At 35.8% G+C, this 27290-nt stretch overlaps 1 protein-coding gene across 1 annotated transcript in view; it reads right to left on the bottom strand.

Annotated features, from left to right (window-relative positions):
- Positions 1 to 621: 621 nt before the first annotated feature.
- LOC112043977 (homeobox protein HMX3-B-like) overlaps positions 622 to 27290 on the bottom strand; it is a 41495-nt gene continuing 14826 nt past the window's right edge. The window contains exons 3-4 of the mRNA XM_024079676.2: positions 13973 to 14076; positions 622 to 5773 (exon numbers count right to left, since the gene is read on the bottom strand). Coding sequence (XP_023935444.1) covers positions 5130 to 5773; positions 13973 to 14076 — 748 coding nt within the window. The 3' untranslated portion in view covers positions 622 to 5129. The remainder of the gene's footprint in view (positions 5774 to 13972; positions 14077 to 27290) is intronic.

The following is a 27290-nucleotide window of genomic DNA, read 5'->3' as shown; positions in this document are numbered from 1 at the left end:
GTGTTATTTGGAAGGCTTATGTCCAGCAGTGGACGTCCATCGACTGGTATTGATGATGATGATTTAAAGAATCAATAATTATCGCCATTTAGAGCAGTGTTGTGGGCTAAATTTACAAAACCCCCTATCCTCTAGAAGATAGGAGGCATTTTTGCCTTGCGCTTGTTTACAATTAGGACTAATGGAAAGCATTAATTAATTAATTAATTCGGTCTAAGTTAAAAGAAAAAAAAAAGAAATACGTTATAGCACACAATATAAAACAAATTAACAAAGAATTAATACTAAAAGTTAGAATACAAAGGCGGCCTTATTGCTATAAGCAATTTGTAGTGTGCTTAATAGTTGTTCATTGCTTGTTGCACTTTAGGGTTATAATAATATAATAATAATAAAAGCCTTTATTCGCTGACCTTTTACATTTTGACTTATAATTAATACAATTTTTTAAATTCAACTAAAAATAAAATAAAATATAATTTTAGCAACCACTTTGTAGGTCAGGTTGTCCTGCGACATAGGCCTCCCCCGCTTTTTTCCACTCATCTCTGTCTCGAGCTAACCTCCTCCATCCTTTTGGTAAATCATTTTAGGGTTAGAAAAAAGTAAAACAAAATAATAATTATTGCATGATTTTATTTACCATCTCATCCCAGCAATATTACCATACTTAATGTATTACGAAGATAGTCAACTTCTATTAACATTAATTATTTTATTTTAGTTTATTTTAGCAAGCGTTTAGGCCAGCAAACGATCTAATTACATTGACAATAAATATAAAAAAACAAAGAAACTAAGGAGACAGTAGGTACAATTATGACTTTGCAATTTTCCGCAAAAGTCTGACATATATCGTATCAGTAAAACATGATTACAGAATACTCTAGTCATGTTTATGTACCTAGGCAGTAGGTATAATTACTTAACTTTGCAATTTTCCGCAAATAGAGACGAATTTGAAACACACTGTGGAGTTACAAAAATAAAGTCACAGATTAAGGCCTCATTCGCATGCAAGTTTTTTAAAAAAAAGCGTTCAAATACAACAAACGCATTCCCAAGTATATGTTCACACGACAGCGTTTTCAAAATACGACGTTTTTTTATCGAGCAGTGTGGTATTTTCAATTTTAGGGCGTTGATAATAGACCATGAATTAAATAAGAACGTTAATAAAACCGCCAACGCTGGGTTTTAACGTATCGCTTTTTTAACTCTCGTGCGAATGAGGACTAACGCTGAAGATCCAATAAAGTTAGCGCTCTTTCACTTTAACAAAGTTTTACATAATTATTACAATAACATTAATTGAACAATATTTCCCTTCAGGACGAAAAATACCCTATGACTATTGTTGTATAGGTACATCACGTCATGATGATCGGTTTTAAGTGGGTAATTAAGGAGTAAAACATAACTTATCTTTGCATATATAGTATTAGTTGATTTGATTGACAATACGATCATGACACACTAGGGTTGGAAGTAGCTTTTTATTAGCAACTAAACAACAACAACAAAAATATGTAAGTTATATGGAAAATAATCTCTTTTTATAAGGGTATTTTTTCAGATATTTGCGGAAAAAAGCTAAATTTGTTTTTCATTACAAATAGAGACACACCCTTTGTAAATATGTAACTTAAGATTAGCCTACACGATAAATAGAACACTAATTGAGAACCTTTCCCGCTGGTCTAATCACTAACTTGATGAATAACTTTGGTGGATATACACCAATTAGTTATTGTTAGTAATTCTTAAGTCACGTGATTTCGTAATCTCTATTAATTTGCTAACTGATCAAAATTACTAACCACTGTGTTTGCCATTGCGATTAACGGCTTTACGGAATAAGAATTTAAATACAGTTGTTATTGATTTCAAGTTAATTATATTAGGTGGTTAATATACTAAAGTTAGTGAATAGGCTAACTGGTTCTAGCAAATGGTTATCTGGTATTTACCAAATGGTTATCTGATAATTGCTTAATTGTAATGACACTTCACTCTTTAAGGTTCTTAATTGGGTAAATTCCCTATTTATTGTGTAGACTTAATAACCCAGAAGGTAAGTACAGTGACAAATAAATCTACCTGTTAACGTTTACTTTATTGTTTACGTTTTTTCCTGAAAATTGCATGTTATTAAGTTAATCACAATCTAAAATATTAACAGCGGTATATTTATTAACAACATAACAAGAACATACTGGCCGAGTTTTAGCTTACATTCAAAGATTTCTATTCCATTCTAGAGTGGACGAGTTCAAGGTGTCATTTATTTTAAATGACGTAACAACACAACACTACTCTCGAAGACTTTGTAAAGAATAGACGCATTTACAGCAACCGTCGCAATGATCTAAAGCCATACACTCGTTATCCGTATACGTTTTCCGATTTATTTCGATTTGGAATTTCGTGATACCTCATTTACACTCTCGCAAGAGCGGCGAGACGAGCCGCGAGGCAAAGTTAGGGTGTGTGTGCACTCGTAATTCGTCTCACCATTCGCGACGCTCGCGTTTAGAGCGGGCACGCGAGACGAGGACTCGTCGAAGTACGAGACGATGTACGAGGCGGGAGGCGGTGTAACTGACTTATGAGACTAACGCAAACTTTACGTTTTTCTTCATTCGGAATGTAGGTATATTATCGCAAGGGCTCACATTCTTTACGTACGCGCGGAATATTTTCCGTTCGGAAAAATATTTACATGTGCGTCATTTATTATTTTTAGATTGATTTCATGCGTTCGGTTTTCCGAACACGGAAAAAGAATGTATGCTGCCAGCCTTAGTCTAATATCTTAAGCCCTAGTCGTACTAGAGTTTTTTATCGGACGTTAAAAAGCATTCAAATAAAGCATGAAGTTAAATGAAGGTCTATTTCCAACGTCCAAAGTCATGTTTTAAAAACGCTGTTGTGTGAACATTGCATACAATCAATAATATAACATAATACAACATACATAATAATATAACATAGGTACTTAGGAGAGCATTTGACGTATTTGAACGCTTTTTTAACGTCCGTAAATATAATTCTCTAGTTCGATTATCACTGACAGGTATACTGTAGCCAATAGACCTGATATAGTGCTAATCGATCGGTCAGTGCGTCGTGCAATAATTGTTGATATTACAGTTCCACATGACGATAATCTGGTTAAAGCCGAAAAGGAAAAAGTATCAAAATACTTGGACCTTGCTCACGAGATCACCGCCATGTGAAATGTTGAGTCAACTATTATTGTTCCGATAGTTGTTTCAGTCAATGGTTTTATAGCGAAAAGCTTCGACCAACACCTTAAGAAGCTTTCGCTTAACTGTTGGATCAAGAGTCGCATACAAAAGGCAGTGATTCTTGAGACGGCGCGTATTGTGAGGAGGTTCCTCACTCTGGAGCCCTGACCACCGGTTGCTTGGGCACTCAAATGTCCCGCAACGGGAGGGTGAGTTTTTTAAATAAATTTTTAATAATGTTTTGTTTTTATACTTATATTGTTAAAAATGTAAAAAAAAGAAGTAATAAATAAATGAAAGTAAAAAAATTCTCTAGTGTGAATGATGGCTTAGACTGCGAATCGGCACGCGGTTCTGGCGTACGAATGTCAAACGTATGTATGTGTTGACATATCCAATTATATAGTCAAGATTTGAAACAGAGATAGTCTACTGGGTTGAAAAGTTATGTGCAAGACTGCACAAATATTCATAGATTCATAAATTTTGAAACTGATTATTGCAACTGCTCAAGAGTATATTGATTATTTATTCCGTCAGTGACATAAATATGTGGAAAATTCCCTTTTTTTAAATCACTCACAGACTAGAATGAAACATAGAAATCCTGTCTTTCGAATATTAAAAAAATCTTTACAATTTATTAATACACTATGTTAAAAATAAATAGCACAATGCGAAAAGCAAATTTCCATATTCACCTACTAACTTACAATTCCTATAATCCTTAACGCTACATCGATAAATTGCTTAGTAGGTACTCTTTCTACGATCGCTAACGCTTCGAAAACTGGAAAAATGTATGGGAATGACATTAGCTATCGACAGGTCACGTGATCAAGATCTGTCATTCCCATACATCTTTCTAGTTTTCGAAGCGTTAGCGATCGTAGAAAGAAAATCGACGTGCCATTTGGCTACAGGGGCTGGTTTAGAATATCAAACAAAGTAATTGATAAAAGGTATATCATGTTATATTTATAACTGACTCATTATAAATAATACAAATCATTGAGACTGAGAAAAACATTTTTTTTTTCTTTTTTATTCATTACGAGTTAGCCCTTGACTACAATCTCGACTAATGGTAAGTGATGATGCAATCTAGGATGGAAGCGGGCTAACTTGTTAGAATAAGGATGAAAATCCACATCCCTTTCGGTTTCTACACGACATCGTACCGATACGTCTTTGCCGGTAGGGTGGTAACTAGCCACGGCCGAAGCCTCCCACTAACCATACCTGGACCAATTAAAAAAACCTCAATCGGCCCAGCCGGGGATTAAACCCAGGGCCTCCGTCTTATAAATCCACTGCGCATACCACTGCGTTATGGAGACCGTCAAACTCAAAATACTCCATCACAACTAAAAGGTCGAGGTTAATTTTGTTTTAAATTAGCATATTGTAATGCCAATTTACCCCATTTTGTTGTTTTGTGAACATTGAAACCAAAAGTATTTCTCATTTAGGTACATCTTTTTGGTATACATTTTACCAATGCAACCCTATCTAAGCAACTTATCGATCACAAATACATCGACAATAGGAATCGATCGTAAATCTATTTACAACAATATTTAGCTAGTTTAGCACAGAATAAATACAGGAAAAATATTAAAACATTCATTATATTATTATTTATATTATAGTCCAATTATATTTACAACAATATACAAGTTTTGGAATGACAACGACTTTGTACGTTACATTTAATTCTAATTAACTACTCACAACAAAAAAAAACAAGTTTTCTCGATTCGATTTGGCATTCGATTTATATGTCAATCACTAAATAGTCTGTAGCAAAAAAGAAAACACATCCACGTTCGATATTTAAAAATCAGCCGCGTCCCTTCTAGCAGCTTCAAACTGACACTATACTAGACTAGACAGCGGTGCTCTGGAAGTTACTGGGGACGACGGCAGCGGTTGCAGCTGCTGAGGCGCTTGAGGGGGGAAGTACACGCCTGTTTCGTTCGAAAACTGGGGATGTATCGCCAAAGGAGTATGCGGCATAGAGGTCGGTCTAGACTCGTGGTACAAAATCGGCACTCTAACCAGTCTTTGAGCCGCATGGGCCATATTAGCTGCTTCCAATTCCGCAGCCAACTGCCTCTTCCATTTGTTACGACGGTTCTGAAACCATATCTTCACTTGCGTTTCAGTTAGATGGAGGCTTGCAGCTAGACCTGCTCGTTCAGAGCTGCTTAAGTAGCGTTTCATATCGAAGGTTGACTCCAGCTGGAAGACTTGGGAGCGGGAGAAGACTGTCCTTGTTTTCTTCTTTCTCTTTCCTAAGCTTGAGTTTGGATCTCTCTTCTCATCTTTGTCGAAGTCGTCGGATTCGTCGATGTCAGGGTCGGAGTCTTGAGGGTCTTGTTGCTGGGGGTAGAGCGCGGGGTGGAGACGTGGGGAGCGGGGGGAGGAGCGGGAGGGGGAGGGAGGTGAAGGGGGTCGCGGTGGACTGCGCAGTCTGGGTGAACCGGCAGCTGAACCTTCCTCGTTGGTGGTGGAATCCTCTGCAACAAACATTTCTGGGTTAGATACACCATCATTATTTTTTATTACTGTTTTTTTATTATTAATTTTTGACGGCCTCCGTGGCGCAGTGGTATGCGCGGTGGATTTACAAGACGGAGGTCATGGGTTCGATTCCCGGTTGGGCAGGTTTTCTTGATTGGCTCATTACCACCCTATTCGTACCGGAACGCTAAATCGCTTGGCGGTACGTCATTGCCGGTAGGGTGGTAACAAGCCTCTCAAATTTTGAAGTGGGTTGTTTTTTTTATTATTGGTCCTTTCAAAAAGAACCAAAAAATGTGTGATGCGTAAATTATCTCCTTTAAAGACGAATTCACGTTAAATAGTTGTATAATCCAATTCCAACACAAACAAATCATTGCATTTGCGTATAAATAGTATGGAATACCTTCGAAGGCTTCACAGAATCAAATCGACACGTTCCATACGATCACGATTCCGATCCAATTACAAATGTTAATCTAATCGTGGCATTATACGCTTTTGATTAGGCAATTTGGCGGCACGTCGTGTTGCCACAGAAGCCTTAACAGTTAAGTTATATATGGGTCATAATATTGTTGGGTTGTATATTTGACCTTTCTTATAAGGATAATATAATATAATATAACGGTTTTACATAACAAAAAAACCGATATTATGTGCCTATTGAAAACCATACAGCATTGTCTTGAAGATCGCATTTGTGTTCCTTACCTTTCTATGGTCAGAACATCGATACATACCTAGTTCCTTCAATCTACTAAAGGAGGTGTAGTTTCATCGTGCTAGCCAGTGTGTAAGCACTGACATTTTAGCATTGTGTACTGTCACCGCGTACACAAAAAAAAATAAAATAATATCTCATTTTTCTAAAAAATATTATCTTATACGATTTACAAATACAATAATACAGCGGTAATAGTTCATATTTTATTATTGTGGTTCGATTAATTGAGTTTCTTAATGTAAACCACGTGCACGAAAAATGGCGCACGGAGCATGGAGACAACGGAAGCGAATCCTTCTGTTGGTTCGAACTCAATGGCGCCTGAGAGGAACTCCATACACGAGGAAGGATAATATAATATAATATAATAATTTTGCGGACTGGATACTAGCAAATTGTTCAATATTAACTTAACCAAAAAAAAGTTGGTAAAATATGTAAAGGGTGCATCTCGAACGGGAGGGAAGGGTTCGCAGATGCACTTCGCTAGGGACATACTTAGGCATTATAAAATATGGTGCCTAATTGTGTCTCCCTTATGTGTAGGTAAGTTTATTTTATATAACAAATTAACATAATTTTGAACTCGCCGTCCTCACAAAAACGTCAAGTTTATGAGGATGGCTTTTTATGTACCTAATTATATAACACTTTTTGTATTTTGTACAATAAAATAAAAAAAAAATAGTACGAGAGCCGGCGTAATATAATATCAATAAAAGAAAGAATAATTTTCGTTTCAGTTGAACTTGTCACCTTTTTTTATGTCAATCGTTTTACATATAGAAACACCGGAAACGGAAATAGAAATGTCAGAATTCTACGGAATTAATAAATGGTTAAAAAAATATACTCAAAAGAATTAAAAACGTAAGCCTGTTTTCACATTGCAGCTGTGTGGTTGTCAAATATAAACAGTTGGCTAATGTTGTTTAAATATAAATTTTTAGTCAAATGAAAGCTTATTTTATGCTCAATTTAACTGTATTAAGTTACTTTTGATTCATGGTTTCCTAGATTTTGTATGAAAAATGACAAGCGGCAATTAGGCAACCTATTTGCAATGTGTCACAGTGAATATTATCTGTAATTTTTAACACTAATAATTAACAGATGAGGATATATTTTTTAATGCCGGATCTTAGAACAAAATGCACTTGAATATTTATTGATTTTAATAAACTTACTACTAACATAGCCGAATATGGGTTGTTAATGATGATGTACAAAAGCTCTGTTCAATCATAGAAAATCTTATTAAAATATGATAATAAGTCATTTAGTTTTGCAGTCATTCTAGATATCTAGCATAAACAATTACAATTATCTCTTGTCAAAGAGTATACAGCCAAATAGGTCGTATTAAATCACTAAACCTCAATACTCCACCACAGATTGTATTCCACAGATAATAATTGGACAAGACCGGACAAAGCGAGAATGCAAATTCAAAATTCGAACACGACGCAAAGGCGCGATGTCAAATGTCATCAACGCTGTTGAATGAATCACTACAATCGGAACGGTAGCGCTCGTATTACTGTCACTTCATTCTACACCCTAAATTAACACTTGCAAGGCTTATATTACCTAGCCCCGTTTCCGTAACTTTTGAGATCACTTACCAGTATAACTGTACCCGAATTTGTGTAAATAAAGCCCGTTCGGAGGGGTCTACGGTGAATGGTTTGAACAGCAGTGATTCGCATTGATTTTAGAAGCCGTATCAGGTAATCCTTTGTTACCGTTGGCTTGCTGTTTACACAAACGCTTACTAGTTAAGCAGTTTATGAATACGGAATTGAGTTTTAAAAGTTATTTAATAGCCGCTTATTTTATATTGAATATTAATTTTTACATGTCCCACTTTAAATCCACTTTTTCACGAACAATGTCTGCTTATATGTTTTTTTAAATAGTTTAGGTACTATATTATATACCACCAACCAACCAATACCAACGACCAATACGTGTTAAATTGTATCTTAGTACTAGAGCTATTGTCGCATACAACGTACTTATTCATTATTATTTTATATTTATTTCATTGATTGATGAAATTTGAAAACTATCAATACGTTTTCAATCAAACTTTTTGATTTAAAATTCTTCTAATGTTATAGAATATGTATTTTGATTTTTTCGTCATTACTGTATGACATTTCTACCAATATTGCTACGTGACATTTGTATTCGATAGAATTCTAAAGCTTTGACTGCAACACAAACCATCTAAGATGAAAGTGCTCTATCCAACAAAAGTTATTTAAAGTAACTAATGATTTCGAAAAAAAATCCATTTCTATTGATAGAAAATCCGTTTGCAAGTGGAATGCAATCACGTAGGGGAACTGAGGTTATATAAAAAAATACTATACGTTTCGAGCATTCATTCCTAACGGTAGTCAACTTCGATCATGAAAAAAAAATAAAAAAAAGAAGGCTCAAATGCACTCACAGCAATCCGAACAAACCGCATTCGAAAATTAAAACAACCGCATGCGACATCGCCGAAAGAGAAAATCTCTTTTGGTGTCACGCTGTACGGGGAATCCTGTGAGTGCGACAGAGACGGGTATATGTTTGCATGTTTGACATTTCACCAGTGTTGCTATACGTATAAAAGTAGGTATGGTAGAAAGGCATTGTTCAGTCGGTTTGGACCGCGTGAAATGGCGCTCGCTTTGTTTTCCCCGGAGATGGGTTTTGGAAAATTAAAGCGAAATGAGCGGGGTTGAGAGAGCAGACGAGATGACGATTGCTTGTTTACCATAAGCGCGGGGTCACACTGCAGACGTGGGGTGTAAATCTGCGACTAAATGTCTTCCCTTCTTCCTATAGAAAGTACTGTAAGGAGCAGTGGCGTGGTCCATAATAAGGTTGTCGATCAGGGTATGCACCAGTAAGAAAAAATTAATTTAACTCCGAATGTGAATTTAGGTAAGAGTAGTTTTATTTTATCAAGTCTTCAAACCGAAAATGTTTTGGGTTTCTATATTAAATAAAATAATATTATTTGATCAAAGATAAAAAGAAAAAAAATATCGAAATAAACACAATCAACCACAGACGAAGTCACGGGCGTCCGCTAGTTTTTTGTTATTATGTAGACATAAAAAAAAGTAATTATAATGTTTGATTAAAGTAGGTGTAAGCACTTAACCAATTAATGCCTCTAATACGCCTATTTCCTTACATCTCTGATAATTAACAGAACTACATACTCGTATTCAAGATAGAGACCTCTGCCTTCGATTCCGGAGGGTGTGGGTTCGAATCTGGTTCTGGGCATTCACCTCCAAGTTTTCGGTTGTGTGAATTTCAAAAAATTATTCACTCTCCACTCATTCTGAGTTTTGACTTGAGCTCAGCAGTGAGCCGAATATGCAGGATTGATAATGATGAATGCGTTGCAAACAATATAACGAGTAGGTTTTTGGATTTGAAAGATATGTTAGCGACACGACAAAATGTCTCACGATAAACTGTCGCACGTTTATAGTGTCTCCAAACATAGCCTGGTAACATACAAAATGTGACTGTGCGAAGTTTCCGCCAACAATGCGTCGCGTGCTGCGATGTATTAATTGCAGACTTTGTACAAACTTCGATTACGCTCAATAGTTTGTGCGAAGATTGAGGATTCATACAAATATTTAAATATCGAACGTTTCATACAAATATTACTGTCGCAATATTTCAATGCTTTTTCAATAGAAATGTTTGTATGAATGAAATGTTTTCAAACTGCATCTACATTGTGATTTGTAAGACTGTTTTAGAATAGCTTGACGGTTAGCGGTCGGATTTAACACAGATCATGGGTTCTATCTACGTAGCGTTTTAACACGCGTCCTATATATTGACTACGTAGCAGTTTATTACTGTGTGTGTGTGTGTGTAAACTTCTGTTTGTTTGTCCGTCTTTCACGGCAAAAGGGAGCGACGAATAGGCTACTCCCTTGCTGTATAAAACTAAGAAGATTTTTTGCAAAAAGGAAATAAAGGATGCCTAGAAACTCTAATTACATTTATATTTGTGAAAATAATCGCTGTTATCTCTATGAATGACGTCACTTGGTAATGTGTTGTGTTTGTAAAAATTTCAAGTAGATATTTTTTTATTTATATTATTTTTTTTAGTGGTTATTATTGACGGGACAAAATAAAATATAGCTTATAATAGTTCCACAATTCAGTATAAACACTGTTTAGAAGAGGTAAGTAGCCTATTGACGTGATTTTTAAGTGGAGATAGTCGAAAGAAGGATAAAGAGTGATATAGGCTACTTTTTGCCTCTTTCTAACCCCCCACTTCTTTAAAGTGGGGAATGGAAGTTTGTATGGAGCATTCCGCAATTTTTCAAGGTAGGTAAAAATAGTATTTTAGGGTAGGTAGGGTACGGGTAGGGTAGGAGTAGGTAAGACTGGGGTAACTAATTTATACATAAAAAGTAAAGAGTGTCTGGATATTTGAAAAATAAATAAGATTATAAATTTTTAAAATCTATTAAAAATCTTTTGTCGTAATTAGATAAAAATTCATAAATTTTTAGCTTCCTTACATTAAATGTGACATTTTTCAACATATGAACTACAAACATAAACGCACAAATAACAAAGATATTAGTAATTTTGTTTGAACGCCCATACAAATCTAACAATCATTTTGTACCTACGACATCATTAATTCGTACCATTTTGTAAAGGGCGTTTTTCAGGGATCCGTGACAGTGCCGCAAATCTGACCCTTTAAATCCCTGTAGCTCCGAAAGTACTGATCGCAGATACCCTGTTACTTTTACAAAATTGCTTTAGTATTAGCATACTTTTAATTTATATACAATTTAAAAAACTGTCATCATCCCTATTAGCGGTTTAAACGCGTGTTAAAGCCAAAGCACTCAGTCGACAGTTGCATTATGACAAGCGGCGAATAACACGACAATGGACAGTGTCGGACACGTGATGACGTCACCGACACGACACGGCACTGGTATGGCCTCATTGCACCTAATCGATTCCCCTACAGGCCCTGCGGGCTGTGATTTTGTGGGGATCTTTTTACTTGACCGCATTGACACCTGTGTGCCTAGTGGGAGTTTTCAATATTTTCATACTGTTACTATCACGTTGACGTAAACGCAAATTTATATGGAATTGAAACAGTTGTGCAGTAGTCTCACTAGATGGCGCTGTTTCAATTCCTTAGAAATTCGCGTTTACGTTACGTGACGGTAACAGTATCAAACTGCCACTAGGCCCTCTGATGTTGATAATATTATTATACTAGCTGACGACGCGCGGATTCACCCGCGTAGCTCCCGTTTCTGTAGGAATACGGGGAATCAAATCAACCCATATATACGGCTCACTGCTGAGCTCGAGTCTTTATTGACTCTCAGAATGAGAGGGGTTAGTAGTCCACCACGCTGATCCAATGCGGATTGGCAGACTTCACACACGCAGAGAATTAAGAAAATTCTCTGGTGTGCAGGTTTCCTCACGATGTTTTCCTTCACCGTTTGAGACACGTGATGTTTTAGTTTCTTAAAATGCACACAACTGAAAAGTTGGAAGTGCATGCCCCGGACCGGATAAGAACCTACGCCCTCCGGAATCGGAGGCAGAGATCATATCCACTGGGCTATCACGGCTATATTAAGGGGGACCAGTAGTTCCTGAGATTAGCGCGTTCAACCAAACAAACAAACTCTTCAGCTTTATAATATTAGTATAGATTACCAGGGTCTGCAGCCAAGTGGCATGGTGGTTCTCTTTCTACAAACGCTAACGCTTCGAAAATTAAAAAATATTTAGGAATGACATTTGCTATCGACTGGTCATGTGATCAAGTTGTCGATCGGATCTGTCATTCCATACATGTTAGTTTTCGAAGCGTCTGGCAAGTTCATTGATGACACTTCCATGATATGCAGGCGACGGGGGGAAAGACAGTGCGTTTGCGAAATCGTGCGTGCGGGGAAGTGAGGTGCATAAGTCGGGTTTTTTCATTCATCGCTACACGCCCCCGGCCCGCGCGGCTATTGGGAGTGTTACGAACGAAGTTGCCAAGCTATAGTGTTTGTAGAAAGAGAACTGACGTGCCATATATTCGTAGCTAAGGCCCCAGAATATTTATAAAGAATGAACCAGCAAGATCTGTACACTTTAGTATAAATTTATACCTTGCACGTTTAGACCTTTAGTAGCATACCTCCGGTCTCATCGCTACATTTTTTTTAATGTAATACCTATACCATTTCTAAGTTTTGTGTTAATGCAAGCTATATTTTAACTTTATTTATTTTATTTAATACTCTTTATTTGTACACCACAAAAAATAAAAGAAAACAAGCAAAACAGAAACATAAGAAAAAGTAGAATACAAAAGGCGGCCTTATCGCTTAGTAGCGAAGGCAACCTTAGGCTTAGGAACTTATTAGGACAACTGTAGGTGGTGTGTACGTAATAATAATGTACATTATACATACATACAAAAAACTACACACTAATACATAAACCATAATACACAAATTATATAATAATTATAAATATCATAAAATAAACTAATATATATAATATATCATTATGTCGTATGATAAATATATAACTTTGTTAAACGCACACAAAAATTATTTTTTGAACTAGTGGCATTTCGCACTAAGCCACAAGTAAATCTGACACATTTCAACATTGGCATGTTTAGCATGGTGTTGCCATATACAATCACGCGATTACCAACATTACTTTTTCATTTAATTAAAAGTGCTTTTAAATCGTAAGTGAATTGTTTAATTAATGTCCTTTTTACTGACGTTAATCTGTTGTTCTATTTATAAAAGTGATATTAACATTGTTTTTTTACTTTAAGCTAGTAGATTTTCGCGACTTTATCCAAATATATTTGAAGTGATATATAACTTCTTATGGTTTTTTTTTGTTATCTACAAGTTAGCCCTTGACTAAAATCCCACCTGATGGTAAGTGATGATGCAATCGAAGACGGAAACGGGCTAACTTGTTAAGAGTTGGATGAAATCCACACCCCTTTCGGTTTCTACACGACATCGTCAGTCTCCACTCTATCTGACTTCCTTTTCTCTCACGCATACGGCAGCAAATTTAAGTTATGACTTTTGTCGAGCATCCAATGTGCGTTGACGTATTTTTTTTGTTTAGTACCAGCATTTGTCACACACAAAAATAGAAGGAAAAACAGTGGACACTAAAACATTTATCTCTACTTGAAGAGATCGCGCTCAACAGTGAGCCAAATATGGGTTGTAAATGATGATAATGAAATGCAATTATAGCAAGAATCCTGATTTTTCTTATTAATGAAAAAAAAGAATATTTTCAATATATTTTTTAAGAAAAACCTGAATTCAGCTGAGCCTCATTGCACAAAAATTACTCTTGCTACAATTACCCTCATTATATGACAGTGGCATAAATATTTGATTACCTCTAGGGGGAGTCCTCTCATGAGGCCTCTGCCAGTACCAAGGCGCAGGTACAAGGCCTCCATATCGGCCCGCAAGCGCGCTCCATTGCGATATGAGGCCTAATCTGAAACAAAAAGAAATAGCATTTTTCCAAACCTCATTTCTTTTCGGTTGTGTCAGATTATCTATCTGACTATTCCATAATAGGGTGGTTGACTCATATCAAATTTAATTTAAACTAAATTAATTTCGTGTAGTAGGTACATGGAAGGAAATATATCGATATTAATCGATTTTCATATAAAACTCAATTTGTAAAGCAAGTATTTTTTCAAACGTCAGAAACTCTGTCGTCCATTTTGTGACGTCACAATGTTACGTGGTGTAAAAATGAAGGACTTTCCATACAAACTTTCAACCCCTATTTCAACGCTTTCCCATTTTATTTTCACAATAAAAAGTATTCTATATCCTTCTCCGTATTATGGTCTTAAACCTTACGAAGCTTCATTTGAATTCATTCAGTATTTTCAGCGTGATGCCCGAATAACAAAAAAATACTGACAGACAGACAGACCGACAAAAATCAAAAAAATATTTTTAGCTTCAGTATCGATTATATAATTCCCCCAATAAAATTTTGCAGAATACCTTCATTATACAGAATTGGACCTGCTACAGTTTTATTATAAGTATAAATACTTTTAATATTCATGCTCGAATATTCCTGACAAGTAACAAAAAGTAATAAATTTACTCGCGCGTGAAAAGCTCTTTTGTTACATAGACAAACCCTTGTCGATATACAAGTATCGATATGTGAAAATCGATTGTATAGAAACGGGAGATGAACTGCTCTAGGGATGTTTATAACATTACTTAAACATACCACGATAAAACGACGTGATTTTTAATGTCGATATTTCGATCCAGTCCCGTCGTGCCCACGATCCATGCAACTGGGTCTAAATATCGACACTAAAAAATCTCGTCGTTTTATCGTGGTATGTACCCGTTTAAATAATAGTTGTAATGCTTTAAAAATAATTTATATAAATATCTAACTCAACAGGCATTCTACAGTGTAAATGAGTATTTAATTTGATATTATTGTTATTTTCATACATATTTTAATTGTAAAGATGTAAATTTTAAATGGTGAAATTGTCATTTGAATCATTAAATACTTAATAAATAATTTGCATGCCTAATTGGCAAGATACATTTACCATCTACATCTACCGACCACCTGTATATATAATGCATATACCTGCAAATAAATAAATTGATTGATTGAACTACCACGAAATAAGTTAACAATCATTAGATAACATTATTTTGGTTCGATCCCAGATTTGTCGTAAATTTTACCACTTTGTAAGGAAAGGAGAATATTTAGTCATGTTATTTAAAATGGCATGCATAATATAATATAATTTAAAAAAAAAATGAATTTTGAAAATACATTTTAAAAGTGCTACAATGGTTACCAGCTACGTGGGTGCTCGCTAGGGCGTAGCTGCAACAAGCATTTATGCGTAGCAAACGTCGGAAAGGTCTACGAAAGTTTCATTTTTAAATTATTTGAAGTTAAAGATAAATTAGTAAATTACTAATAAATTATATATATACATAGGCTAGATCGTAATTGTATGAAGTACCAAATTGATAATAAATAACAGAGAAAAAAATATATGAAGATGCTTTCTCTTATAATACTGCGAGAAAGGTGTTAGTGATAATTACATAGTTATAATGTTTTTTTTTTTTTTAATAAAGTCATGTCGAATTTATTATACAGGGTGCTTGGGAGTATTTTCCATAGCTCTGGGGTTATATTCTTTATAGAAAATTAATTAAAATTTTTCAAGGAACGTGTGTTCTAAAATAATTATTTTCGGCGTAAATAATATTTCTTTTGTAAATAGATCTTAAAATATGTCCTTTATACGCATCTTTGTAATAATGACGTAGCCAAGTTTTACGTATTTTAAAATGTAAGGATAGGTAAAGACGTGTGTATTATGGATAGTCGGAATTATATATAGTTGTATGAAAACATAAAAAGATTTTTTTTTAAATGAAAAATGTTAGATAAGCAGTTCGCCTCCTATAAGTGGACTCGTTAACAGCTTGAAGTTACGGGAACTACTTCCGAGCACCCTGTATAAGCCAACTCAGGACTTTAATGTAATACCTCATGATTCATAGGCTAACCATTGGCCCAATAAGGACCTATATTTTTTTACGTCATCAACCCATATTCGGCTCACTGCTGAGCTCGAGTCTCCTCTCAGAATGAGAGGGGTAAGGCCAATAGTCCACCACGCTGGCCCGATGCGGATTGGCAGACTCCACACACGCAGAGAATTGAGATAATTCTCTGGTATGCAGGTTTCCTCACGATGTTTTCCTTCACCGATTGAGACACGTGATATTTAATTTTTTAAAATGCACACAACTGAAAAATTGGAGGTGCATGCCCCGGACCGGATTCGAACCCACATCCCCCGGAATCGGAGGCAGAGGTCATATCCACTGGGCTATCACGGCTCAATATTTTTTTATCGATAGTATATTATACTTGTAATAGACATCACTATTACCAAAGCCAGCGCTGCACTCCGCTATATCGATGCGCGAAACAATAGCGATTGCCGGCGCTCTGTTTATTTATCGACGTTTACTCGATAATAGAGGAAGATGGCTTCTAATGGATTTTAGTTTCGAAATTGATAGTAAATTTCAATGTTCAGTTGTTTATTCCTTAATACTGATACATGTGAATTTACTTATAACAGTTTATTACAACTAATATTATAAATGCAAAAGTTTGTTAATTTGTTACACTTATACGCCTCAACCAATTTAAAAAATATTTCTCCAATAGAAAGCTACATTAAAAGCGAGTAATATAGACGATATTTTATCGCAGTGTTCTTACAGGAACGACAGCTACGCTGGTGAAACTGCATCTACTATTTATTATTACTATGTATTTTAATGAACTCTCAACGGGTGAGCGAATCCGGAAGAAATTGGGTGAAAATATAAATTATAATCTGGAATTAAGTACTTTTTTCTAGATAATGCAACGAAAAATTAATCTAAAAAAAATGTGATTTCAAAAATAGCTCGGTAAAAATTTTGGCCTCATTTACTTGAAATTAATTAACGAAGCTTGTTTTTCAAAACATATAACATATCAATGAACTTTCAAATTCAATAGAAACCAAAAACAAGTAGAAAAAAGCCCGAACTTAAAGCTCAATGGCGCACAAAAAAAAAAGAATCGGAGACATTACCAATTTGCATTGGTCCCGCATTTAATCCCCGCAGAGAAGTTCCAAACTCAAATTCCATTACTCGATAAAGTACTGCTTCCTTTTAAAGCGGAAAGGAAGACGCCGCGCCGTGATTGGTTGGCTCACCGCGCTCTGATTGGCCAGCTCATGACCCCGCCCCGCTCAGGGGTATAAAAATCGATGCGCGTCACCCGCGCACTCTTTTGCCGCGGCGCGTCTGCTTGACACTCCGCGCTTGTTACTGATAATGGCGTTTGTACTTTCTTTTATAGCATAAAGTGTTTAGTTGTATCTGTTGTCCGTGCAAGCGACACGGGAGCCTTTTGTTGGTTTAACAGATAGGGAGGTATTCTCGGACGCGTTTAAAAGCTTCTAAGAGATATCTTTTCACTTATTTCCTAGGTTACTGAGCGCAGACGACAATGCAGCGTCTAACGGCCATTCAGGTCGCCTGCCTTTCACTTTAACTGTCAATATAATATACCGGAGCTAGCACTTCTAATGAATAACGGACGTGTTCTCGCACCGTTTATTGCACTCCGTTTTATGTTAAAAGCTTTTGATTCTCTTTGCTTACGAGTAATGAATGTTTATACTGAATTGATTTCAAATCAATAATTCTTTCGACACTATAGCTAATCGTTGTGAACGTTACTATATGTAACAGAAGGTGGGAGAAGTAAAATAATACTTTCACTGTACACAAATTTATTCGATAACAATTTCAGCATAGCTTCCGCTATAATGTTAATATTACACGCTGATGGTAGTATAAGAATAAATCTGCCAAAACAACCCTCTATTTTATAATATTTGCAAAGTTAGTGTCTACTGTTGGTAACACGAATATGTTAACAATACAAGTACGTTTTAATAATAGTTCCGGAGTATTATTATACAAACCAAACGTTATAATTATATCTAAAACACATTAATTAATTAGAGGAGATTTATAACAATCGTAAAATAATATTAAAATATCGAAACACGAAGTTGAGAAATTAAATACAATATAAATCATAACGTGACGTCACAATTGTTAGGAACAAAATAACCAATGATGAATTTATATTATGTAAAATAAATAATTATATTTATATAAATCATTAATAATAACCTCTACACTGTTTAGATTGATAATCATTGTTAATTAATTAAATTTAACTATAATAACCGGAAGTCATAAAAGTTTGAAATGGAATGACGCTACTATACGAAATAGGCGGGAAGCAGGTACTGTTTGTAACATATATGTTACACAGAAGAAGATTTAAGTTTAAAATCAACTACACCTTCTTTGTAAGAGGTTTTATTTTGCTTGACCTGTTTGAAGGGTCAAAATTTTAAAAATATCTTGTTAACAGATCTGATCCGATATTTGGTACACACCTCAAGTTCTAGTATCAATAGTTTATATAAGCTTGCCTTCACCTTACTAAAGCATGACATGACTTGACTTAGGACCTACTGACTGACAAGACAATGAAGGACAATCTCAGACCAATTACCTTCTATAGGACCAAGTTCGCTGGAGGTTTCCCCTCTGTCAAAATATATGATCATGATCAAACGTATTCATGCAAACTGCGTCTATATAATCGATGTTTCATTGTGTTAAAATAACATTATAGTTGTGTGTAGTGTAAGGACTTAGTATTAAATATTTTCGATGTGTGAGTTTACATCGTCCATCTCAAAAAAAGGCAGACATTTCGGTGAATTTGATTTCGATCCAAGTGAATAGAAGGTAATTGGTCTGAGCGAACAATGGGCTATATTTGACCACTTTCATCCTAATAGGGCAAATTATTCCTTAATAATAAACGAGCCGTGATAGCCCAGTGGATAAGACCTTTGCTTGCGATTCTGGAGGGTGTCGTTTCGAATCTGGTCCAAGTCATGCACGTCCAACTTTTCAGTTATGTGCATTTAATATACGAGTATTAAATATCATATACCTCAAACATCATGAGGAAACCTGCATACCAAAGAATTTTCTTAATTCTCTGCGTGTGTAAAGTCTCTCTCATCCCTCTTATTCGGAGAGGAGACTTCATAAGTGAGCCGAATATGAGTTGATAATGAGCAGAGTCACACAGTGGGCGATGGAACGAGCTATGTTAGGAGTATCTCTGCGTGATCGAATCAAAAATGAGGAGATCCGCAGACGAACCAAAGTCACCGACATAGCTCAACGAGTTGCGAAGCTAAAGTGGGTGGGGCACATAGTTCGAAGAGCCGATGAACATTGGGGTCCCAAAGTGCTGGAATGGCGACCCCGCATTAGTAAGCGCAGTGTTGGCCGACCCCCCACCAGGTGGACTGACGACATCAAGCGAGTCGCAGGGATTCGCTGGATTCAGGCGGCTCAGTATCGTGATGTTTGGAAGTCCCTACAAAAGGCCTATGTCCTGCAGTGGACGTCCATCGGCTGATATGATGATGATGATAATGAATGTAGCGATGATTCCTTTATTTTCAATATGCACGTGAAACCGTTAAAAAAAGAGAGACCGACGTCTTACTAGACACGGGCATAAGTTAGTTATTTCTGCATATCGTCTCCAAAGAGTAAAAAACTCTTTTGTAGGTTTGGGTGTACTCTTCTATAATAAGATCCCCAAGACTGTGATGGACCTGCCAATGCATAGCTTTAAGCAATGTGTTAAAAAAACATTTACTTAGTCGAGGTTACTACAACATAGATGAGTTCCTTAATGATAAAGATGCTTGGAGGCCGTTGGATCAGCTACCTTCACACAGGAAGTAAAACTATAAGAAATTGTAATGTTGTCATCAATTGTAAATTACAATGTTGTATGATTTTAAAAGAGCAACTGTTGAGTTTCTTGCCGGTTTCTTCTCAGCAGAACCTGCCTTCCGAACCGGTGGTAGAATATTTACAAATAGTCAACTGACGTGTCAAAAGTGCTTGTAAACTGAGCCTACTTGAAATAAATGAATTTTGATTTGTACCTTTTGCCGTGGAGACCCTTGGGCCATGGAGTCGCCAAAAAATTTTTCCGTACTATTTCACCGCGGCTTGTTGCCTCGACTGGTGACAGAAGGGCTGGCTCATTTTTTGCGCAAAGGATCAGCCTGGCTGTCCAGCGCGGAAATGCAGCCAGTATTCTTGCCACCATTCCACGTTGGCATGATTTGTATAGTTATTAGGATAAGTTAGCTTAAGTTCCTTATTGTATTCTTTCTCAATAAAAAAAAAAAAAAAATTGAGAATAAATCCACTAAACATATCCTCAACGACAGAGTGTGTCTACTCAGATTCGCAGCTCATATTCAAGGCTGGTTGCATAAATGCTAGGTCTTTATACTCTCGCGAGACATATATTAAAATATCTCTTTGTTGCGAGTCTTTTGGTAAGCGCTACGCTTTTATTTCCCGTTATTTGTACACAATGGCGAGCACTTAGAACTAGTTTTGAGTCCGCGCTTACAATGGCAAAGAGGCTGTTAATATACCACTATAGGGAATTTTCTTTTTACTTATTATGAAACTTTTCTGTGAATAACTTTAAGGCTTTCTACCCATCTATACTTATAATCTGTAGAGAAGTCAATTCTGTACATGAAATATATTTCCAAAATAACTATCAGTGATTAGTGATCGATACTGATGCCAAAAATGCAATCAGTAAAATTTTTGTCTGTCTGTATGTATGTTCGTTATAGAAACGAAAACTACTAGACGGATTTTAATGAAACTTCGGCCGTGGCTAGTTACCACCTTACCGGCAAAGACATACCGCCAAGCGACTTAGAGTTCCGGTACGAAATCGTGTAGACACCGAAATGGATGTGGATTTTCATCCTACGCCTATCAAGTTAGCCCGCTTCCATCTTAGATTGCATTATCACTTACCATCAGAAGAGATTGTAGTCAAGGGCTAACGTGTTAAGAATAAAATATACAACAAAAGTGTATTTTCATTTCATTTGGAGAATAAATCCTTAATAATTCTAGTTACTTGCACAAAAAGAAAGAACCGCGTAACAATACAGATTTCATTAAAAACCTTAATCTAGATAAAGCCCGCGTAAGCCCTATATCAGCTTTCAGCGTTTAAATAAAAAAATAAAAACCTGCAAACATTTCTGTAAGAAGCTAAATAGAACAAAATAAAAATATCGAGAGTCAAAAAATCTCTTTTTAAGGGTAAGACGTCTTCCCCTCCCCTAAAATATGTACTCAGTTAAATAGTGTGGTACAATGTCATAAGAATAGCGGATACAATAAGATTGTGTAAAATTTTAAACTAGCGGACTCGTCTATATGTGTTTTTATTTTTTTTTTTATTCTTTACAAGTTAATGTGTACAACACTTGCACCCGTTCAGGCAATTTCGTACTTCAGCCTTAGTTAGAGACGAACTAATGGTTAGCCATTAGTCAAAGAGTAAATTAATATACGGGTAATTAGTTCGTAAATACGAAATTGTCTGAATGGGCCGGTCAAGTGTTGTACGATGACGTCACGTATAATATTGCAACTGTCGATATTTATGCAAATTTTGAATGCATGAAAAATCATAACTATTTGGTATTTTTTAATAAAACAAAAACTAGTGTATTTGTATTTATAAAAGCTCTAATGTAACAAAATTTCAAGTGATTTTGCATACCATTCTTTTCTCATTTTGCGTAACATTCTCCATTATATTTTTAGATATATAATCGTTGTTATATAAACGTTGTTTTTTCTTATAAATTCTGTAGTCGATCGCCCTTAGGGGTGTGAAAAATAGATGACAACCTATTTTCAGACCTACCGAATACACATTTAAAGCTTCATCAAAATTTGAGTATGGCAACTAGCAATGTGACACGCGAATTTTATATATCAGACGCCACGCGGTTCCACCCGCGTAGTTCTCGTTCCCGTAGAAATACGGGGATAAAATAATCTGTAGCACTCACGGATAGCTTCTGTGAAAGATTTTTTCAAATTAGTTCAGTAAAGATGCAAAGATGTGGAATGCTCTTCCAGCTTCCGTTTTCCCCTCCACCTCCAACATGGGTATCTTCAAGGCAAGAGTGAATATGCATCTTCTAGGCAAGAGCATTCCACTATAGGCTGCATCATCGCTTACCATCAAGTTTGATTGCAGCTAAGCGTTTGCTTATACATATATAAAACATAAAAGTAGTTTCGGAGCCTTTTCAATGCAAACAAATCTTTCCTCTTTTTAATATAGTTATAATCTATACTAATATTATAAAGCTGAAGAGTTTGTTTGTTTGTTTGATTGATTGAACGCGCTAATCTCAAGAACTACTGGTCTGATTTGAAAAATTCTTTCAGTGTTAGATAGCCCATTTATCGAGGAAGGCTATAGGCTATATATTATCCCCGTATTCCTACAGGAACGGGAACCACGCGGGTGAAACCGCGCGGCGTCAGCTAGTATAAGATATATTGAATAAATCGCTGCATCTAATAACTTGGGTCACACAAAAGTCGTTAAGTTATTTATGTTTAAGAGGGGCAAGTAAGGCACCCTTCAGAAACCAAGATTTTGGGGTGAGGCGTCTCTGAGTATTATTAGGTGTTTAAGTAGGGGCTGTTTATCTAAAGATTCCATTATATTTATACAGTGGGAAAGATATTACACGCCGGTACGTGACTGTAAAAGAACCTTTTATGTAATATTGGAGATGTGTGTGGATTTGTTTAATTGTTTTTGCAAGTCTTTTCTACATAACATACTTATATGATTGTTTCCTATATCTATATCTATATCGATACTAATATATAAAACTGAAGAGTTTGTTTGTTTGTTTGATTGATTGAACACGCTAATCTCAGGAAATACTGGTCCGACTTGAAAAATTCTTTTAGTGTTAGATAACCCATTTATCAAGAAAGGCTGTAGGCTATATTTTATCCCCGTATTCTTACGGGAACTGGAAACACGCGGGTGAAACCGCGTGGCGTCTACTAGTACTATATAAAGCTGAAGAGTTTGATTGTTTAATTGAACGCGTTAATCTCAGGAACTACTGGTCCGATTTGAAAAATTCTTTCAGTGTTAGATAGCCCATTTATTGAGAAAGGCTACAGGATATTATCCCCGTTTTACGGGAACGGGAACCAAGCAGGTGAAACCGCGCGGCGTCAGGTAGTATATACTAATATTAAAAAGAGGTAAAGTTTGTGGTGTTGTAGGGGGTAATCTTTGGGTCTACTGAACCAATTTTGTAAATTATTGTACCACTAGAAAGCCGTTATATGTGTGTCATAGGCTATATTTTATCCCCATATTCTCACGGGAATGGGAACTACACGGGTGAAATCGCGGGGCGTCCGCTTGTCGTGTATATAATAGTGCCTGGATGACATCGCTTTGGGACCTCGCAGTGGGTACTTTTTTTTGGTGAGTTTTCTAAAACTGAATCCTAGGTTCGATAGGCGCTAAATTTGAATGAAAATCGTTGGAGACGTTTTTCAGATTAAGTATATATACGAATATTGCTCGTTTAAAGGTATCAGAGATATCATAGATAATATGAAACTAAGTCCTCTGCCGCGTCTAAAACTTAAGAACTACTGAACGAAACTTCATACGGTTAACCAATAGATAAAAAACAGTCAGTGTAAACTTTTATCACTGATTTTCACGAGGACGAAGTCACGGGCGTTTTTTAGTTTACAATTAATAGTACCTTTAACATTACCAATCCTTTCTTTATTTTCAAATATAAAAAAAAAATTGTTTACTCTTAATTCACGCTCCAGGCCAAAAGAATCAAATTACCCTCTGATAGCGTCCATTGTATAAAACTCTTTGCAATCCCTCTAATTAATACAGATAAAATACAAAAAGGCGATTCCCCTAATTTCGCTCCATTAATCATTTCAAGTTCCCAGTAAATCCTCCTTTATAATTACCTCAAAGATTAGGCACTACAAGAGCGAGTCTTGTACAGATTAACAACAAAAAAAAAAAGAAAAAAGTTGAGATGTCAACAAAATGGCGTGAACAATGACAGATGCTTTGCAGGTTTTACAAAATGTCCGCCGTCTCCGTGGGTGTAATTAAGCTGGGAGATGTTTGCCAATTTTCTTTGAGAATTTCCTTGATTGTTAAATTTGTTTTGATAATTTAATTTAATAAAGTTGGGCGCTCATTTAGGTATGGCCCGCGGCTTTAACCGCGTAGGCCTTGTTTCTGGGGCAACGTTGGTATAAAAGATAGTAGTCTTTGTGGGCGTAGGAACAAAATACTTATTAACACAGATTAATCAATAATATACACATGGAGTGTACGGAACACGACGGTGTCGTAGCCGCTCCAAATACGAAATTCAGAAAGTGATACATTTTCTAGTCAATACGACACGAACCGTCGCATTAGTAATTTTCAATATTATTCAAAATGGCGTCTTAAGTTTTTATAAAAACTGTTCACAAAACCTAAAGAAATAAGATGAAGTATTTTTATTGCTAATTATTGATTATTATATTGATTTACGTAATTGTTGTTAGTGTTAAATTTAAATATATTTAATAAAAAAAAGTTTGTATATGCGGTTGTCAAGTGACGTTTGTTTTTTTAATGGGTTTCACCGGCTTGCACGTTGCTTGTAAAGACTCACTCTGGTTACTCTGTAATTACTCATGACACATGATCAAACCTAAAAATGCGTTGTATGCCTAATATTTGCCTGGAAAATACAGCACAATATTGAACTGGAACCTTTTTTAAGGTTGTTCTACACATAACATGGTGGTGGTGGTGTTCTGTTGCTAATCTATTGGTAACCTATACTTCAGAAATACCTAAACAATGAGATTCCAGACATTGTATGAGGCTTAACACCTACCTAGGTTGATTGTCACGGACACTTTGTAGGACGTTTATAGGTTATGGTTTTCTATAGGTCATCCCGTCAATAGTATATGTCGCCGTGGAAGCTTGGCTCACTGAAGGATCTATAACCTCAAACCTGATAATTATCATGTTTACTCTTTAGTTGTTTCGAATCGAAATAATTAGTCTCTCAGGTAATGATGACAGGTGACAGTAGAAGAAAAGAAACTCTTTAGGTTATGTGTTGAGATTTTGCTGTCGTAATGGTCAGCAAAATCTACGTTAATTAATTTAATAAATTTAGAATGAAGTTTTCATGTAATTAGGTTTTGATTATTTACTCTTGAAGTAATTAAGATTGTAAAACGTTACCACCATGACTGTCACCCAATTTTTTTTTTTTTTTGTGTTCCAATTTTATCTGCAAATTGGCAGTTGGAGCGTGATTCCAGCAAACCATCTACTCTTAAATTATTTAATGGATGAAAAATATGTAAATACATATGTTGCGAGTAGGTTGAATCAAAAACTATCATTAATGATAAAGGTTAATAACTATACATAATATATATTCTACTACAACAACTACTATAAAAATACTAATTTGTCCGCATACCGGTTACTACTCGTACTAAAAAGTTTTAGTTTAACTATTAAAAATTGCTATAGATTGTATTCTAAAAGAATAATTGTTATATCTTTTAAATACAACCAATATTCCCATCCCCACACAATTAGTGGGAAAAGACGAAAATAAAAAGTGTTAGGAGTGGGTACAATAATCCTACGAACGGGGATCAAACCCACGATCTCTCGTTGTTGAGTTCAACCCCTTTGCGGTTCAGTTATTGAGGTTTTAATTATTTAAATTGAGATGAGATTTTCTCTTCATCTCACTTTGTCGCATTTTACCCTTTCCTAACTTGTTAAATCAAGATGGCGCTAATTTGTAAAACCCATCTAAGAACACATCCCTAAACGAAGTTCTTAATCTGAGTCGACCCTAACGGAATAAAAATAAAGGGCAGCCATTTAATCCATCTTAAGACATCACAGACGAAAGTTAAAGATAGACGAAGTAAACACTACGGTTGATACAGAGGTAAGATACATTTTATGTGGGGGAGCTTACAGCTGCAAATATCAGTTCGAGAACTCGCCCAAATTGGTGCTAGCGATGGTATGAATATAGGAGTAATAGACCGACTAGCTGACGCCGCGTGGTTTCACCCGTGTAGTTCCCGTTTTCGGAATACTGGGATAATTATAAAATTAGCCTTCCCCGATAAATGGGCTACCTAACACTGAAAGAATTTTTCAAATCGGACCAGTAGTTCCTGAGATTAGCGCGTTCAACCAAACAAACAAACGCTTTAGCTTTATAATATTAGTATAGTTTGAAGGCATATATACTCAGAGCCACAATTAGCCGCGCACTTTAATATACCCGCGTCATATTAAAGTGGGCGGGTAGTTTTGCCTCTAACGTAAGGATCTTCGAAGAATCGATGGACGTTGGGGTCCCAAGGCGCTGGAATACCGACCCTACACCAGATGACGCAGCGATAGTCGACCACCCACTAGGTCTGATGACATCGTGCAAGGTAAGGGAGCTGCTGGATGCTTACGGCTCAAGATGAGTAGAGCGAACAAAGTCACAGTCAAAGGCTTTTACCGTATATGAAATTTCTATAAAATAAAAATCTTTTATTTCGACTCACAAAGTGAGTCATGATAGTGTTAGTCAACATTAAACTTAATTTAGGTGTTAGTACAATACTTAAGCCTACTTATATCTACTCAGAATCTATGACAGGATTAACTTGTCAGTACATGAATCATAAAACAGTGATTGAAATACTGACAGTTGAGCCTGTCAGCAAACGTCCCCAGGACAATCCAAAATCTATAGTAAACAATCCAAAAAACTTGAAAAAAATACAATTCTGAGTAATTGAAGTAATCTTCTTTATTCTGTATATCTATAGCAGAGGTCCCGCGATTTCACCGGCGTATGTTTGTGCCTATAGTAATACAGAGATAAAACATAAACTAAATCTAATATCAGTTCAGATGTTTAGGCATGAAAGCTTAACAAAAACAAAGTCATACGCATATTTTATATTAGATCAGTTTCATGACAGACAGCAGTCCGCCTATAAAAAATCTGTCTGGTTGTTCAAAGGTTAAATGAAGATAGTTTA

Source organism: Bicyclus anynana, chromosome 24 (assembly GCF_947172395.1).
Source record: "Bicyclus anynana chromosome 24, ilBicAnyn1.1, whole genome shotgun sequence".
In the NCBI taxonomy this organism is placed as follows: Eukaryota; Metazoa; Arthropoda; class Insecta; order Lepidoptera; family Nymphalidae; genus Bicyclus; species Bicyclus anynana.
This window is presented reverse-complemented; position numbering and strand designations above follow the sequence as displayed.